This window comes from Lycium barbarum, chromosome 7 (genome assembly GCF_019175385.1).
Source record: "Lycium barbarum isolate Lr01 chromosome 7, ASM1917538v2, whole genome shotgun sequence".
NCBI classification, from domain to species: domain Eukaryota; kingdom Viridiplantae; phylum Streptophyta; class Magnoliopsida; order Solanales; family Solanaceae; genus Lycium; species Lycium barbarum.
The window spans coordinates 86,115,796-86,134,640 of NC_083343.1; the positions used below are offsets into that span (position 1 = coordinate 86,115,796).

An 18,845-nucleotide genomic window follows, 5' to 3' on the forward strand; every position below is an offset into this window, starting at 1 on the left:
TGAAGGCAACTATGGCTATGTCGGGGTGACATAAGGTCGTGAACCCCCGATTATATTATGGAGTAATCATCAACATCATATCTCACCTTGAAGGAACTAACAACTTAAGGTGAGTGTATACAAAGAAAAGCATGAATGAAACCATACTTAGAATCATTAGCTTCATGGACCTCTTACTTTACTTTAGGACTCTTTATACTTAACTCATCATCATCATTATCTTTCTCGCCGTATCTCTGTTTTTTATCTCATACATATATGGCTCATTACAGTCATGGACTCATAGTTCCTTTATTTAGGAAGACTATAAAAAAATTTAGAAAATTCGTATCATAAGAGTCATGCCTTAGAAAGAAGGGACTAGCCTTACATACCTTTTTCGTTTAACTAATCTATCTCTTGCTTGTTCTCCTTCGATACCCACGTTTCTACCTTCAAGAGAATTCGCGTTAACATTAGCTAATCGATTACTTAAACGTGCTTACTAAAGCTAAAGAAAATTGGGCAGCATTTCCTTTGTTTATACAACTTTCCCCCATATTCTATATCAACTCCCAAACATTGATAACAACATTCACAATATCACAAGCAACAATCATCATCCATCTACATTATCCGCATTTCGCCATTTCACTCCAATTTCTCCATAATCATGGTCATAATTCATTATTTAATTTTCTCACATATAATACTTATTCCATGTTCTAAATGTCATTTATAGCGGACTTATAATCACAACATACCAATATTCATAATACACCCCAAACAACTACTCAACAACGACACTATTCCCACATTTATGACCCATTTTCTATACCTTTCTACAATCCAAGTGTTTTTAACTCCCAACACCTTAAACAACAAGGAATGATCATAAAACTCACCTTAGATAATGGAAGAATAGGCCTTGAGTGGAAATTCTCTTCTTGCACAAAAACCCTAGTTCACTTCCCTTGGGATTTCTTGGCTTAGATGAACTTTGATATGATTTCTACGCTTGATTTTGTGAATTTGATGAAGTTGATCATGGATTTCTCTTGGTTTCTTGTGGGTGAAGAGTGGAGAGAATTCTAGAGGTTTCTTGAAGTGTGTAGGAGTGAAAATGAAATGAAATAAATGAGAGAGGGTCCTTATATTAACACTAAAAATCTATCCCGACCGGAACATACGGTCCGTACATTTTATACGGGCCGTATATCTGGCCGTATGTTTGGTCCAGTGAGGACCCTTATTCTGGGAAAGACATACGGCTGTACATACGGTCCGTATGTTTTATACGGCCAGTATGTTTGGTCGTATAATGCCCAGCTCTCCGAAACTCGTTCTCGTCGACTCGTTTGATCTCCAATCCTTATGGAACCTTCTTGACACTTGATTAACACCTCAATGCCAATCTAAGGGACATTATCACTCTTCTCTAAGACATATTTAAGCCATCATTAACTCGTCGCTCATAATGCTTACCCGACACGCAACATATCCCTTACTTTCCTTGACAACCTTCTTCCCTTACGTCAATTGTCTTTGAATCTCGATTAGGATCATCAAATGTTATTTCTTACTTATCGAAACATCGTATACGTCGTGCTCTTTTCTAGCCTATTCACTATACATTAACGGGGAATTTTCCAAGGTGTAACAACAACAAAGATGCATCATGATCTCAAAGAAGTTTATTAGTGGGATGGTATGAAAAAAAAAGATATAGCAGAATTTGTCGCTCAATGTCCAAATTGTCAGCAAGTAAAAATAGAGCACCAGAAGCCCGGAGGTTGATTACAGGCTATGGAGATTCCGACATGGAAATGGGAGGAAATAAATATGGATTTCATTACAGGGTTACCCCGTACTCAGCGGAAGTATGATTCAATATGGGCTATAGTTGATAGGTTTACAAAGTCAGCCCACTTTTTGGCTGTCATAACTACTTATTCAGCTGAAGACTACGTGAAGCTCTATCTTAGAGAGATTGTGCGACTTCATGGTGTTCCTTCAGCTATTATTTCAGATAGAGGAGCACAATTTACAGCTAACTTCTGGAAATCTTTTCAGAATGGATTGGGAACTCAGGTGAGTTTTAGTACTGCATTTCATCCGCAGACAGATGGACAAGCTGAGCGTACTATCCAGACACTTAAGGATATGCTGAGAGCGTGTGTAATTGACTTTCGAGGTAGCTGGGATGATCATTTGCCTCTTATTGAATTTGCATATAATAACAGTTACCATTCCAGTATCCAGATAGCTCCTTATGAGGCTTTATATGGGCGAAGATGTAGATCGCCTACAGGGTGGTTTGATGTTGGAGAGAGTCAGCTGGTAGGCCCAGATTTAATTCAACAAGCAGTCGACAAGGTGAAAGTGATTCAAGAAAGATTACTAGTGGCACAGAGTCGACAGAAATCCTATGCAGATAATCGGCGGCGTAAGCTGGAGTTTGAGGTAGGCGATTGGGTCTTCTTGAAACTTTCACCTATGAAGGGAGTGATGAGATTTGGCAAGAAGGGTAAGTTGAGCTCTTGGTACATTAGACCATATAAAATCATTAGCACAGTGGTAGCATATGAGCTAGAATTACTTTCTGAGTTGGAGTCAGTACATCCGGTATTCCATGTATCTATGCTCTATAAGTGTATAGGAGATCCCTCGAGAATTGTACCGGTAGATGATATCCAGGTGATCGAACAGTTATCATACGAGGAGACCCCAGTGGCGATATTGGATAGACAGGATCGTCGATTGCGAACTAAGGATGTGGCTTTTGTTAAAGTACTCTGGAGAAATAACAACGTTGAAGAGATGACTTAGGAAGCTGAAGAGGAAATGAAGGCTAAATACCCGTATTTATTTTCGTCATCTCAGGAGGCTCAGTCTGAGGCATTATCTCCCCCAGGTATTGACTTTATTTAAAGTTATTGTGACTGGTCGCATGAGGCCATTGTGTTGTATGTTTTAGCATGTGGCCCTGTGTGGCATTATTTTGGGTTGCTGTGTACAGGTGGGATTGGTATATTTACAGGGGATACTCTGTCAAAATTTTTATAGCCCATGACTTGCATGAGCATTCGAGGAGAAATGTTTCTAAGGGGGGGAGAAAGTTACGCCTCTCATTGTCGTTGCAAGGAAGTCCTTAACTTATGGGTGGTTTATACTCTTAGTATGGAGATCCGTACCGAGTTTTTAAAATATTAAGTGCCTTACCCCGTGTGTACCAAAGTATAAGTACATGTTTCTTGCAATACTACAGGATTAGAAGTTAAACGAATCGAATCGACGCGACTAAGACTGACCCAGGAAAAACCTACAGAACCAGTCCATATTGACGGGCTGTGGACACATTGACGAGCCGTCGTTGTGGACCATCGGTGTTGCCACTGCCTCTGATTCTCTAGTGGCAGAATGACAGAGCTAGTTGACAAGCCATCGACCTGCTCGTCGACCCGCAGCCACTTGAACCTTCTTGATCCATCTATATATATCTAGTCCCATGACTTTATCTCTTATTTTCTCAGTCCCAAACCAGAGAAAACCCTTAAATATTTCCTCTCACCGCTTTCTATTATATTAGAAGAGTTTTAGCAAGATCCGAGCCCCTAAACCCGAGCTAGTGAAGCAAAAAGGTTGTTCCTAGGGTTTCTTTGAAGTTGATGAGCTTGGGAATTGGAGTTAGAGTTTGATTCTTGGTATCCTAGTTCCTTCAAGGTATGTATATGATTCTTATCTTTGTGTCTGAGTTATTATCAAGAATTTTAGTGGTTTTAAGCAAAAAGGAATATAAGTATGGAAGGGGTAAGTTGAATAAGGGTTAAGGTGAGACTAAGGGACTGTTTTGGGAGAGAAATTGGAATAGATTTGATTATATTTTGATATGTAAGTATGGATATTGATGTTGTGGATGTTGTTGTTGATGTTGGAGTTGAATTAGATAGTAAGTGATGCAAATAGTCTAATAGTGGCCTATGTTATCTTATTTATAGACTTACGACTTCGAGGAGTAGACGTTGGACGATTAGATACGCTTCAACGTATGTTAATGTTGTCCTTCCTATTCTTTTTGGCATGATCCTTATTTTATGACCGAACAGAATAAGCGAGCGAGTTTCAAAGACCCTACTCTTAGACGGTATAGGATTTAGCGTATCCTTGACCTCCTATGTTTTATATCTATAGCTTCCAGAGATCTTATGTTACTTAGAGTAGTTTAGAGTATCATTTACAGAGTCTTTCATGCATTTATATATATATATATGTACAACTATTTTCTCATACCGTGTCGCGCTATAGTCGGCCGGGCAGGCGCATAGATGCGCACACCGCTGTAGTGGGCAGCTTATGATGTCATCCCGGACGCGGGATAATAATGATGATGATGAGGATGACACCGTGCCTATATGGCCGGGTAGTATACTATTCATTTGATGATCACACCGTACCTATATGGTCAGGTAGTTTACTATATATATAGATGCATATGATTTTAAAGAGAGCATGCATATCATACACCGCAGAGGCACTTTCAGAAATACAGATGCATTCAGATATGCAGTTAGCTTATGAGTTTCAGATTCCTTTCATGATGCTTATGTATATGTTACTCTTATGCCTTACATATTCAGTACATTGTCCGTACTGACTCCCCTATTGGGGGGGCTGCATTCATGCCCGTAGGTTCAGGTAAACGGAGAGGTGATCCAGATCAGTAAGATTTTCCCTCAACTGTAGTCAGTGTGCTCCACTTGACCCGGAGCTGCGATTATTTTTGGTATGCCATTCTTTTGATATGCATATGCATATGTGTATGACAGGGCCCTGTCCCGTCCTTTCTACAGTTTCTATTCCATTAGAGGTCTGTAGACAGTTGTATGTAGTCAGTACGTGATGTTGCCTAGTCGGCTCTCATTCTTTTGTGTATAACATATGTAGCAGCCTGGTCGGCTTGCACTGTCGTTTTCAGTATATATATATATATATATATATATATATATATATATATATATATATATATATATGCAGTTGGTTGATATTTCTTGATGCATATCTCTTGGTGATGTTACGGTATGAGTCAGTATAGTTCAAATTGAGTTATTTGTGGGCCCTTATTAGTCAGCATTATCCAGGTACGAGTATAGGGGGGTTTGATCAATAGAGATCAGGCACTCATCACGGCCCACCGACGTGGGTTGTGACAGTTAACTTGAAGGGGTTTGCAACAGTCGAGTGATTGTTGGGCTAAGGATTAGAGTTAATCTCTTGGATTACATGGGTTGTAATCTCAACATTGGCTCTTTGTTTTAATGGAGGTTGAGTTAAATCATGTAGGGGTAGTTCGTCATTTTAACACCTTCAAGTCAGTGTGATTGTCCTTTTAAAGTTTTCGTTTTCACTATTTTATTCCGCATTATTCTGCTCACAGTAACTAGCCAGAAACGTGTTGAGAACATGTTCATCATCTAGATACTGCAAGTTTAGCAAACTTATAATTTTTTTTGAAAGAATATTTAAAATTGGTAAAGACCCAATTGACCTCCCTTGCATTGTATTGGTGCATATAACAACAAAACAGCTAAGAAATCTGGCTTATTAAATTGCAAATGCATGAAAGAGAAAGCTAGCTAGCTTAACCACAACCGCTAGCTTCTTCGATTGGCCACAAGTTTGAATACTTAGGGTGTGTTTAGACGAAGGAAAAATGTTTTGCACGGAGAATATGATTGGCTACAGATTTGAATATTTAGGGTGTGTTTAGACGAAAGAAAAATGTTTTGCACGGAGAATATTTTCTTGGAAAATGTTTTTCTAAAAAACAAGTGATTTTCTTACTTAATTTTTTGTGTTTAGTAGATAAGCAGAAAATAGTGTCTCAAAAGCATTTGTATCTAATCTAGGGAAACACTATGAGAGTTGAGTTTTGGGGATAGGGTGTGGATGAGGGCTATGAGGGTGGGCGTGAGGGTAGAATGTGTTTGAGGGTGTGAAGGAGCCTATCAATATGAAATGTCATTTGTGGAACTTGTTTTACTACTTACGTTAGGAAAGTCATTTTCCTTATTTTTTTAAAAAGTTGTTTTTCTAGAGAAAAAAAGCCGAGGGTCTATCGAAAACAATCTCTCGACCTCTCAAGGTAGGGGGTAAGGTATGGGTACACTCTACCCTCGCCAGACCCCACTTTTGAGATTTCACTGGGTATGGTGTTGTTGTTTTTCTTGAGAAAATGTTTTCCAACACTTTTGACCAACCAAACGTACAAAAATTGGAAAGCATTTTCTAGAAAATATTTTTCTCCATACCAAACACACCCTTCTTGTTCTCAAGACTTCAAAAAAAAAAAATGGTAAGTTATATATGATGACGCGAATAATTTTTGATACTATGATAGTGTTGAAGGATGAAAAAGTCTCACATCGGTGGTTAATGAGATGAATGATCTCCTTATATGGACTTGGGCAATTCTCCCATCATGAGCTAGCTTTTGCGGTTGAGCTAGGCATGATCCATTCTTAACAGAAAGCCATCCAACCATTTAGAAGAAGTTGTTTGCCTTTCTTCAAGGCTATCAATACATACTTTCTTAAAATAGGACGAAGATAGAGTCAACCCATCACCACCCCCACCCCCACCCACACACTCTCTCTCCCCCTTATTCCTGGTGCTTCAGGTCAAACTTTATGCTGATTTTGATATAGTCCATAAGCTTAGTTTATCAGTTGTCATAAGCTATCCAAATAATCATACTTACTGGATCAATTCCATTTATCAGTCTCCCCATCTTTTTTCTAATTGTTTTGTTTTCTTGGCTAGCTTTGTAGGAGCTTCAAAAAAATTAAATGAATGCTGTGCACCAAAGAAATTAAACATGCGGATAACATTGAAGTTGAATTCCACAAATGCTCTTTCTACAAATTCTTGTAATGATTTTCGACAGGAAAGGATTGACAAAAAGAGAATGCTCATGATATCTACATAGAGAATACAGCCTCTAATGTTTAAAGAGAATGCTCATATCTACATAGATTATACAGCCTCTAATGTTTGGTGCTTTTCCTGAAAACCTGTCACCGTGAAAGCAAGATACAAGTGCAAATTCTAGTACATTAAACATTGAAAATTTGGAAGGAATCGACTACGGTACGTAATCTGTCTTTCATCTTCCCCCATCTCCTCTCATTTGCCCCAGTTGTCAATGTATAGAACTTCCCTGCATTAGAATCAACATTCAAAGTGAAAATGTCAGGTAAACACGTGCAACATTTTGAAAAATTCCCAGTTACCATAAGAAGAAAGATGTTGACGAAAGAAATGCAGAAGTCACAAACGAGAGAAGTAAAAGAATATATTGGAGTTGTAAGAGTTGTATAAGTTGGAACTCAGGAAGCACTAGTTGAGCCTAAATTATTCTAGCGCAATGGTGTTGGATTAAACACTAAAAACCTAAGGAATTTAATCCCAAGGAATTTAAATGGTCATATAACTACCAGCTACTCATGATGTAATCACATATTATATTCCCGTGACATTGATATCATTAGGTGTAATCATATTCAAAGCATTCATGTTTTTTGTCAGCCCTAATTTTATTAATCACAATCTTTTGAGGGAAAGTGAAGTTCAACAGGAGTAAATCCAATGGCTAGTAAAAGTGGTTCGTATGTTTAACAATAGAAAACATTGACATCCCAACCATTTTGAGTTTTTGAAGGTGGAGGGGTGGGGTGAGTTGTGCGAGGTTGAACTCCCTTTATGCACTTCCTTCTCGATTATCCTTGATAATACTTATAGAAAAACTACATTGTTTGACTCCCAAGATTGTCAATGACGTCCCATATAACTAGCATGACTTGTGATATTTGAGAGTAAAACTTATCTATAAGAAACCCCATCATCTCCAAAACAAATAAAAAAAAAATAAAAAAAAATAAAAAAAATCATCTTGTAGATCAAACTAGCCATGCTTATCGTCCGAACTTTATTTGACAGAAGCCAAGATATAGCTATACACATAATAGTGGAGATGAACAAAGTTTCCACCAAGTTGACATTCGTGCTGGTTAGCAAAGTTATCACTGACATAACAATTTCAGAGGTTCATGGAGATGTCATTGAGATTTTAATTGTAGCTTATTTTATTACTACGATGATGCAATAAATTAGTCGAGTATCTACCGGAAACAGCCTCTCTACCCCACAAAGGTAGGGGTGAAGGTCTGCCTACACCCCACCCTCCCCAGACCCCACTTTGGGACTATACTGGGTGTGTTGTTGTTGTTGATGACGCAATAAATTAACAGGTAAGTAAGAAGTTCTAATCCTAAAATGCAGAAGATGAGACCATTCTTTCAGGTTTGGTGAACAACAACAACAACAACCCAGTGAAATCCCACATCTTGGGGTCTGGGGAGGGTAGAATGTACGCAGACCTTACTCCTACCAAGGTAGGATGGCTGTTTGCGAGAGACCCTCGACTCAATAGAAGCATAAAAAGGGAGTCAGATAAGGTTAAAAGATTCAAAACGATATTGTAATGAAATAATGCAAGCGACACAGTAAAACAGGATAATCAAGGAATTCAAAGCGATATGGAAATGCAAATAACGAAAGCGGCACAGATAAAATAGAGTAATCAAAGTACAGAAAGTAGCAAATAATAACATAAATCAGAGCACAAGAAATTATAATGCGCTAATGCGCCTACTAATAAGGAAAGATAACGAGACTTATATACTAGCCTTCTACCCTAATGTGGGTCCTCCACACCTTCCTATCTAAGGTCATGTCCTCGGTAAGCTGTAACTGCGTCATGTCCTGTCTAATCACCTCTCCCCAATATTTCTTTGGCCTACCCCTACCTCTTCTGAAACCATCCATGGCTAACCTCTCACACCTCCGCACTGGGGCATCTATGTCTCTCCTCTTCACATGCCCAAACCATCTCAGTCGCATTTCCCGCATCTTGTCTTCCACCGAGGCCACTCCCACCTTATCCCGAATAGCCTCATTTCTAATCCTGTCGCTCCTAGTGTGCCCACACATCCATCTCAACATTCTCATCTCGGCAACTTTCATCTTTTGAACGTGAGAGATCTTAACTGGCCAACACTCCGCCCCATACAACATAGCCGGTCTAACCACCACTCTGTAGAACTTGCCCTTCAGTTGTGGTGGCACCTTCTTGTCACATAGCACTCCTGAAGCTAGCCTCCATTTCATCCACCCTACCCCAATACGATGTGTGACATCATCGTCAATCTCCCCGTTGTCTTGCATGATAGACCCAAGGTACTTGAAACTACTTTTCTTTTGGATGGCCTGAGCACCAAGCCTAACTTACACTCTAAGTACTCTGTCTTGATCCTACTCAGCTTAAATCCTTTAGACTCCAAGGTATGTCTCCAATCCTCCAGCTTAGCGTTAACTCCGCTACGAGTCTCATCGATCAGGACTATGTCGTCCGCGAAAAGCATACACCATGGCACCTCACCTTGAATTTGTCGCGTCAATGTATCCATCACCAAGGCAAATAAAAACGGACTAAGAGCTGATCCTTGATGCAACCCCATCACAACTGAAAAGTGCTCTGAGTCCCCTCCTACTGTCCTTACTCTAGTTTGGCTTCCTCATACATATCCTTGATCACCCTAATGTATGCTACAGGTACACCTTTAGCCTCCAAACATCTCCATAGGATTTCTCTTGGAACTTTATCGTAAGCCTTTTCTAGGTCGATGAATACCATATGCAAGTCCCTCTTCCTCTCCCTATACTGCTCCACCAGTCTCCTCACAAGATGAATGGCTTCTGTAGTTGAGCGTCCCGGCATAAATCCGAACTGGTTCTCTGAAATAGACACGCCTCTCCTCACCCTCATCTCCACCACTCTTTCCCACACTTTCATAGTATGGCTTAGTAGTTTGATACCTCTATAGTTTTCGCAACTCTGGACATCCCCCTTGTTTTTGTATAGAGGGATCATTACGCTCGACCTCCATTCTTCGGGCATCATTGCCGTCTTAAAGATGACATTAAACAACCTAGTCAGCCACTCCAAACCTGCCGAGCTCGCGCTCTTCCAAAATTCCCCAGGGATCTCGTCAGGTCCGGTCGCTCTTCCCCTGCCCATCCTACGAACAGCACCCTTAACCTCCTCGACCTTAATACTCCTGCAATACCCAAAATCGTGACGCCTCCCTGTATGCTCCAAATCTCCCAACACGATGTCTCTCTCCCCTTCTTCATTCAAGAGTTTGTGAAAATATGACTGACATCTCTGTTTAATGAGAGTCTCCTCTACCAATACTTTTCCATGCTCATCTTTAATGCACTTCACTTGATCCACATCGCGCGCCCTTCTCTCCCGCACCCTGGCTAGCCTGAACAATTTCCTATCCCCACCTTTCTCTTCTAGTTCAGCATAGAGGCGTTCAAAAGCTGCCGTTTTTGCCGTCGAAACCGCCGACTTCGCCTCCTTCCTCGCTATCTTATAAAGTTCCCTATTCGTCCACGTCTCCACCTCATCCTTGGTTTCTATCAGCTTCGCATACGCCATTTTCTTTGCTTCCACCTTCCCTTGCACTTCTCTATTCCACCACCAGTCCCCTCGATGCCGACCACGACTACCTGTCGAGACTCCCAACACTTCCCTTGCTACAACCCTAATACAACTAGCCGTCCTATCCCACATACTGGTCGAAAAGTAGTACCCCATACCAAAGAAATCATGTCAAGTAAACCAAAATTAGTGCCATACCATTGCCAATGCAGACTGCAGCGAGGGCGTGGCGAGTAAAATTTGGGGCTTGTGCAGTAAATTCGAATGTGTAATAAGTTTTCCCTTCAACGTCATGCTACAATATGATAAGAGAAAGTTTGTCAAATAACTTCATAGACGTCAAGCAATTGTATATGCTCATGATAGAAGACACAAACATTGAAAGAAACAAATAGAAAAACAATCTGGACTACTATATATGAAAATATGACATTGACAAGGGAAAAAAAAAAAAGGGAATTAGGTCAAGACATAATGAGTTTCACCCAGATCTCCATTTTTCCTGCATTTGATTTTAGACATTAGCATCACCAAAGATATGCTGATTATTTGACAAATCAAATGGTTAGCCCATTGCCCTTCCTATAAGGAAAATCTACACTATTTAAGTACAAAGGGGAGCCAGGTCCACTAAGGTCCCGCTATGCGCGGGGTCCGGGGAAGGGCCGGCCACAAGGGTCTACTATACGCAGCCTTACTCTGCATTTCTGCAAGAGGCTGTTTCTACGGCTCGATCCCATGACCTCCTAGTCACATTAAGTACAGAATATGTAAAATAGTCAAGGTGTGAAATTGTTCACAGCAATGTCAACCTTACATGGGTATCACATGTAAAAGCTAGTTGCTTCTTTTTCTGGTAAGCCAAAAAAACTATTCCTTCTTTAGTATAAAACAAAATAGGAGCTACTAATAACTAGAATAATAGTATCAACGGACACTGAGTCTGTCAAAATGTTTTCCTTTTCCTTGCTGGAAGGAGGAAGGAGGAGTCATGGTCTACTGATGAAAGGGTGACAGAAGGAATACGTTTGTTTTCTCCTTCAAGTGAAAACTTTAGATTATTTCTTTCCATTGGCATCTTTCAAGCATGACATGAGAGTGAAATGTATGAAGGGTTGATATTTTCAGATAGTCACTCAACTACTAGTTATTATCTCAGAAAGTCACCTTTCTTCTTGATTCCAATTTCCTTCAACACAGAAATGACTTTTTGAGATAATAACTATTAGTTTGAGTGACCATATACCCTATGTATGAATGATCCAAGGAAACAAATTTGCATCATAGGTACTCCACAGTACGATGTAGCAACCACCATAAAGGCTCAAATTGTTGGTCAAAAGGGAGATAAAGGACCCTGGTAGGTAGACAGGGTGGCAACTTAAACCTTTCCAACTGTAAATTTGTCAATGTTATGTCCCTGAAGCGACTAAACTTCCAGTCGAACTAAACCAATAAAGGTTAATAGAACCCTGCTGGGAAATCCATGAATACCTAAATATTATATCATATAGGAAGAATGGAAAGTGATAACTGAAATTATAGCTTACAAGATATAATACATTGTATCTATGTCCATGTCAACAGCACAATAGAAAATTGCTAGAAGATGTTTTTCGTCCCAAGGACCTTATAAAGTACCTAGCCTTTACTTTCTCCAAAGTAATTGCAAATCCAATGTGAAGACAACTCAACAATAAGCTGAGAGATATGCATTCCATTCAAAACTTATTCTTTAAAAAAAAAAAAAAAAAAAAAGGCCTTAAACATCGGCATGTTGTGCTTCCGAAAATTTCCGTGGTGAAACAGAAATCCTTTTAAACTTTTACATATGATGTTTAAGAAAAAACGCCTTTGCATTGACACCCAAGGAGCCCTCCTTTTTTGCTAATGAGAATACAGGAACATGTGATTTGTTGCAACTAATACCTAATCATCATGAAATTTAACATAGAAAAGAGAGAACAGTTTATCGTGTCAAGCAGAAACTTTAACAAAAGCTACTAAAACCTTTTTTCTTTCAGGAAGTGAAAAGCTATTTAAATCTTCTCTCCTTCGGAACTCAAAAAACTACTAAATTCTTTCAGATGGTATTGATGTTTCTTCAAATATAGAAGCATACACAGCTTTATGATTTCCGTTCTTGTTTCAAGTTCATGGAAAATTTTAACAGACACTAGCGACATGTTGACGGAAACTGGAGGGTGTGCTATGATCAACAAGGCTTTACTAACATAATCCAAATGGATTCAGTTTGTCCAAAGTTTAACTTCAGCCAGGGAGAAAGCTATATCATTAGCAAGCTTGCTTCTTTAAGGCAAAATACAGTGCCAATGGACAAAACATTAAAACATGTTATACCAGATAAATTTAGTCCTGAGGCGAGATTGAAGTTGAAACTAACACATCAAACATTTCAAGGCTCTGATGGGTTAGTTAAACAATAGCAATAGCATCACAAGCACTACAAAATAAAAGTAAAAAAAAAAAAAAAAAAACTAGAACCACACCTCTGATGCTTCAATCACTTTTGTCTTTTGAGAAGGTGATGCTAAAAACTTTTTTATTAAAGTTTCAGCAACCTGCAATATGAATACTTTCTGATGAGAACGTGTTGGAAATGATTCCTCAAATATCAAAAGCCAATATACTAACCATTAAAAACTCTAACTACACTAAACACCAAGAGAGAACAAAAAGCTAATACATAGGAAACCCGCAAAACAGGAAATTCTTGCACAGAAATTTAGCCCCCTTTTCTCATAAATATCATGGAAAAATAATCTAGAATTTCCAACAAACCTGTTGTGGTGAACCAAAATCTCGAATATCATGTTTGATGGTGGGTATCACATTTACACTGACACTTTCTAGTGGTTCAATAACATCTTTGAAAACCTTATCTTGACCGTCGACAACTACCTCCTGTATCAGAAAAATAGGAGGAAAATGAAAAAAGAAGAAGATGAACAAGCAAAGAGTAAATAAACCGAAAATCAAATCAATCTACAAGACAATAGTCAAATGTATGAAAAATAAGAAGTGGCTAAGGAATTGAAAATTCCAACCGCAGAATTTTTTTAATAACTACTATTTTATATTATAAGCATGATGTAACGAAAAAAATTAGGTGGAAAGAATGAATTAAGGGAAATATAGACCTTATGTCTTTGAGATGAAAAACATAAAACTGCAGGTTAGGGCCCCAAGCTAATTGAGGCAAGGGGTTCCCTTTATGCCGCTTGAAGGAGAGCTAACCTAAAACTCAAGAAGGAAACTAAATGAAACAGAGGTGCAGAATTGCTAAATCCACAGAAGCAGCTCCAAAGATTGAGTTTTTGCAGCAAATTTTTGTGCAAATATAAGATAGTGAGCAAAAGAAAGTTGCAAAGGATAAAGCAATAGATAATAGTTATCAAGATAGAGAATGACCTGCCACCCAAAAGGATAGAAGAAGGAGTATCCGTCTTTCTTGTCTGTGACGGGCAGAAATCCCTTCTTAGATTCTGCAGCAACTGAGCCATATCAAAGGGTGTACTCTTAGGATATCAGCCATTGAAATTTCAAGAAGAATTAAAGTGCATGAAAGATAAGTGTTCTTGATACTTCACAACTTCAGCTTTTTGAAAAACACCAATACAACAGGGATATATAGGGAAATAAAACTGAAGTGATTAAACATGTGTTTAAGCACATCTAAGTAACTGCAAGAAGATTGTTACATGATGTTGGTGTCTGATAAGAGATTAGCAACAAAGGGGCAATTGTTGATCCCATGGCAAGAAATTGACGTCTTCCAGGTCTATCTGCAAGGGAAACAACAAATAGAAAGAATATGATTAACCACTTTACTTTGGTGCTAAAAAGTTTATCATAATAGGACGAGCAGGCATATTATTCTGCATGTGGCTCAATGTAATAAGCAATAGCCTATGATGAAATATTGGGAATTTATGGAATTTGATGACTATTTAAGCTCAAATATCACTCTCCCCAGGATCCCAACAAGCAAACTCTCACTTGATGTATATAAAGGTGTGTTATCAACAGTTCATGTATGTAAAGGCGTTCACCAACTGGGTAATATTTATTACACCAAAAATGCTCTTTGAAATAGTTTTTGTTCATTTGGATATTTTCACAAAAAGCGACAACTTTTAAGGTCTCGCTTTTCGTCCATACTTCAGGAGATTTGTTCACTACCTGGAAGTAGATTGCTTTTTCCGATCAAAGGACCACAGTAGACCGAACTGGATCTATTTCACCATCTTATAAATGGTAGAGATGACATTATTGGACTAACCAGCCTATGCATTGGACTGCATAGGAGTATTCGCTCAAGTTAATGTTGAGACTGAAAACCAGATCACACACAATACATCACAGAACGAAAACTGTCTGATTGGTGTACTGTTCTCTCAATGTTCATGTCAAAAAGTTACTGTTGTGAGCAACATCGAGGAGATTAATCCTAAAAAGTTGAGAGAAGAAAACATAAGGAGAGCGAAGATTGTTGAACTTCAAAAATGATGCTTCAAAATCTCAAATGCTCCTGAATCTTGAAACATCGCTTCCCCATAAGCCAAAGATCCACATCGGAATTTTGCTAACTGACAGTAATCTGACTATACAGCTTCATCGGACTTCTTTCAGAACATGTTAGGGTATGTTTACCTTGGCAAGAGGAAATCGGAACTTCAGACACTTGTTCTGATCTGATAAGAAAGCCAGGACCTCTTCGGTTGGGGTTGATCCTAAACAATCCCTGCTGATGCATCAAAGCCGCTTTCATACATGAAGAGGAACTTCAAAACAAGGGATGTATGGTAAGAGTCAATCAAGAAGGATGATAGATCAAACCTGAGGGGATGCATTTAATAAGTATGCATGATGTACTGATGGAAACTTTTGCAAAGACACCATTTCTTCAAGCAGTAATCCAGACCTGCAAAATTTTAAATTCAGATATGTATGAGAATAACTTAAGCCAGTCAATGTTATACAACTAGGTGATCACGTCTTCATGAATTCAGTTATGTAATTAAGGATATGGGTATCATATACAGAGTCTTTGCTTCTGAGTTTCTATATGGCAGAATACATAGATAGACACTTAAACTTGGCCTCTATTGTCATTTGAACACTCCCACTTACAAAATGATCATCTAGACAACTCAGCTCGTCTCCACTGTGTCAGTTGAATACTCCAACTTACAAAATGATCATTTTGTAAGTGGAATCACATTTTGAGTACTACTTATACTTCTTATACAACTGTGACATGCCAGCCAGGTATGCATTCCTTGTGTCTGGAATCACATTAAACAAGCTTTCTCTAGCTAATTAAGTTCCAACATAGAGAATTAGCTATGAAGCTCATAGGAGTTGGAGTAAGGCTAGATTAGATCAACCAACAAGGTATATTGGCCAATCCACTAGCGGAGCTAGCGAATCCTTTACGGGTTCGACTTCGACCGAACACAGTAGCTTTGGTTCCAATCTCGTATTTGTCTTAAAAATCTATTAAATATGTACAGATTATTAACTTAAAACCCAATAACTTCAAAAAGAAAAAAAAAATTAAATCCAGAACCCATAAACTTCAAATCCTGGTTCAGCCTCCATGTAAACAGATTCTTATTTAGTCTGGCTGCAAGTTTCAATTGTCAAGCCTCTTCCACACAGAATATAAAAATAAGAATAAGCGTTAAGGGTGAATTTTAACTGGGGGTCATTAGAATACAACACCTATGGACTGCTAAACACAATAAGGCCTCCAATGCTTATTACAATAGACCCCCCCCCCCCCCCTAAAAAGAGGAAAAAAAAAAAAAACATCCACCGGGAAAAGCTCAGTCTTTCATCTTCTTGTCCATTTACAGAGGCAGTGCTAGCAAGAAGCAATTGCCTTCCATTAAGATGGCAACCTTTCAATCATAGGGTTGCGTGCACCCTATGATTTGTTTTAGTTTAACTGGGCTAAGAGTTTAAGAAAGTAAAGAATACTTCTGAATCTTCTTGAGGTCTTAAATAAAGATATGTACAATGTACTAAATCGTCTTTAATCTTGTGATTTTAAACATGCCATGTGAGATATTAAAATTAAGGAGTTATCAAGTTAGGAAAGAAGCATTCTCTTTTTAAACAGAGTAAAAAAGGAAAATAAGACAACAAATTGAAGCAGATTGAGTAAAAGTCTAGAGAAATGAGCTCAAGCTGGTACTATATGACGGACAGAGCAAACGGACTCACATCTAGTCTAGAAGAGAGAATGTGATGTGAGGGAGATAGCATAAGAGTATGAGGTGTGTTTAACTTGTTCTGAAAATTACCTAAAGAGTAGCCGTTCCGGCGAAGGAGAGCTTTTGCCACGCGCTCACAGCAAGGAAGAAAGAAATGTTTGTCAATCTTATTACACCAGGTAGGAGCTTCTTAAACCACATCATGCAAATCTCGCTCCCTCTCATTCTCTCAATTATCCACATCACCCATTACCCCCTATCCAATTACCATTTTGCCCACTATCAACTCCAATATTCTTCTTAATTAATTCCACAATTTCCCTTTTATTCCCCAAAAAATGGGAAAAACACACACAAAAAAAAAAAAAGGACAGAAAACATTAAGGGCTCGTTTAGTACGAGGTATGAGGGATAATTAATCTCGTGATTATGAGATGAGTTTAGTTTATGTTTGGTTGGGATAAAATAACTAATCCCGAAATTAATTATCTAGGGATTATAGTATTATTTTATCCCACATTGAGGGTGGAATAAACATCTCGGAATAACTAACCCAGAATAATTAATCTGGAATACAGTCAAACCTCTCTATAACAGCATCGTTGGGTCCGAAATTTTTCAGCTGTTATAGAGAATGACTGTTATACACCTATAACAGCATTGACATTTAAATAATATTTTGCTGTTATAGGCAAAAAAGATGCATAAAATCTAATTTTCATTTTTAATTGTCAAATTCTAAGCTTAATCACACTTTGTATAATGAAGGAAAATCGATTAATGATGAAAATATATATGTTCATATGATATTTTTTTTGTTATAAATAGAGTATTAAATGATCAAATATTTGGTGAAAATCTCTAAACTTATTATTGGTAATCATAGATATTTTTTTTATAAAGATTTAATTACTATATTACCAAAAAAAAAGATAGTTATTACATGGGGGGTAATTTTACAAAGAGCGTGCTGTTATAAATCTGGATGTTGCTGTTATAGGTGAAATGCTGTTATAGAGAAGTAAAATATAGTGTAAAAAATCGATTTCGTAAAAACTTGGTTGTTATAGAGAGGTGCTATTATATGTGGGTGCCGTTATAAAGAGGTCTGACTGTAATTTGTTCCTCAACCAAGCGAGCCCTAAGGGCTTGTTTGATGAAAATTATTTTAAAAAGGAGGGGCGGGGCGGGGCGGGCTGGGTCAGGGGGGTGCTTTTTAAACTAACTGTGTAATAAAGAGGTTCTAAAAATATAAAAGTGGTAATTACACTATCTCGTAATTGCGCAATATAATAATTACAAATATATGTTTGTTTGTCATAACAAAATTACAGTGTAATTATATAATTAATTTTATTAAAAGAGAAAGTTAATTATCAAAAATTAAAAGAGAAACTTTCATAAAGCAATACAGTTTAGAGCTCAATTACCATACATAACTATAGTTTGCCTAATTACCATTCGTAGATAACGCTTTGATTTAGTTTGCTTGTATCAACTGTATACATTCGCTCAATTTCGTCGTATCAACGCATACAATCGCGTTGGATACATGCGCTCGTTCAACAAACTATATTCTCTCTCATACAACGAAAATATAGTGAAGACACATACAAAGAAGAAGACGACGGCCAGATCTATACATACATACATCATACAATCGATCGCCGTTGAAGATACATACAACTACAATGTTATTCTCCTACATACATACAAAATACAACATAGTGAAGACTAGAAAAAACGCTTGTATATATCTAAATTGATGATATGATATATGATATATAAATCTCTTCATATTGTTGATGATGTCCTCTATTTATTTGAAGTTGGTGATATGGAAGTGTGGTTATAAACATTGCATTAAGAAAAACGATACCAAGTTAACGGAGTAATTGGTTTTTGGGTGATGTGTGTGTATAAATTACAAGATTGTTTCTTTTTCACGTGATTATAATAATTACATGATAACCAACTATTCGTAAGAATTAATATTTCAAATTAAAACTAGACTATAATATTTTGGTTCAGCAAATGTGTCTGATGATATTTTGCAAACG

The 18,845-nt window shown here is 37.9% G+C and overlaps 1 protein-coding gene across 3 annotated transcripts; it reads right to left on the reverse strand.

Annotated features, from left to right (window-relative positions):
* Positions 1–6,845: 6,845 nt before the first annotated feature.
* Positions 6,846–17,015, reverse strand: LOC132603519 (psbP-like protein 1, chloroplastic). Of its 3 annotated transcripts, none has more exons than XM_060316615.1 (9): positions 16,876–17,014; positions 15,404–15,488; positions 15,218–15,311; positions 14,266–14,349; positions 13,976–14,058; positions 13,346–13,468; positions 13,054–13,125; positions 10,742–10,838; positions 6,846–7,195 (listed from the first exon to the last, which is right to left on the reverse strand). In XM_060316615.1, exons 2-9 carry the CDS (start codon positions 15,464–15,466, stop codon positions 7,092–7,094), a joined length of 720 nt encoding a protein of 239 aa, XP_060172598.1. In that variant the 5' UTR covers positions 15,467–15,488; positions 16,876–17,014; the 3' UTR covers positions 6,846–7,091. The 3 variants fall into 3 exon arrangements, with proteins under 3 accessions (XP_060172598.1, XP_060172599.1, XP_060172600.1); XM_060316616.1 differs by having other exon boundaries at positions 15,218–15,308; positions 16,876–17,013; XM_060316617.1 differs by lacking the exon at positions 10,742–10,838 and having other exon boundaries at positions 16,876–17,015.
* Between the last annotated feature and the right edge of the window lie 1,830 nt (positions 17,016–18,845).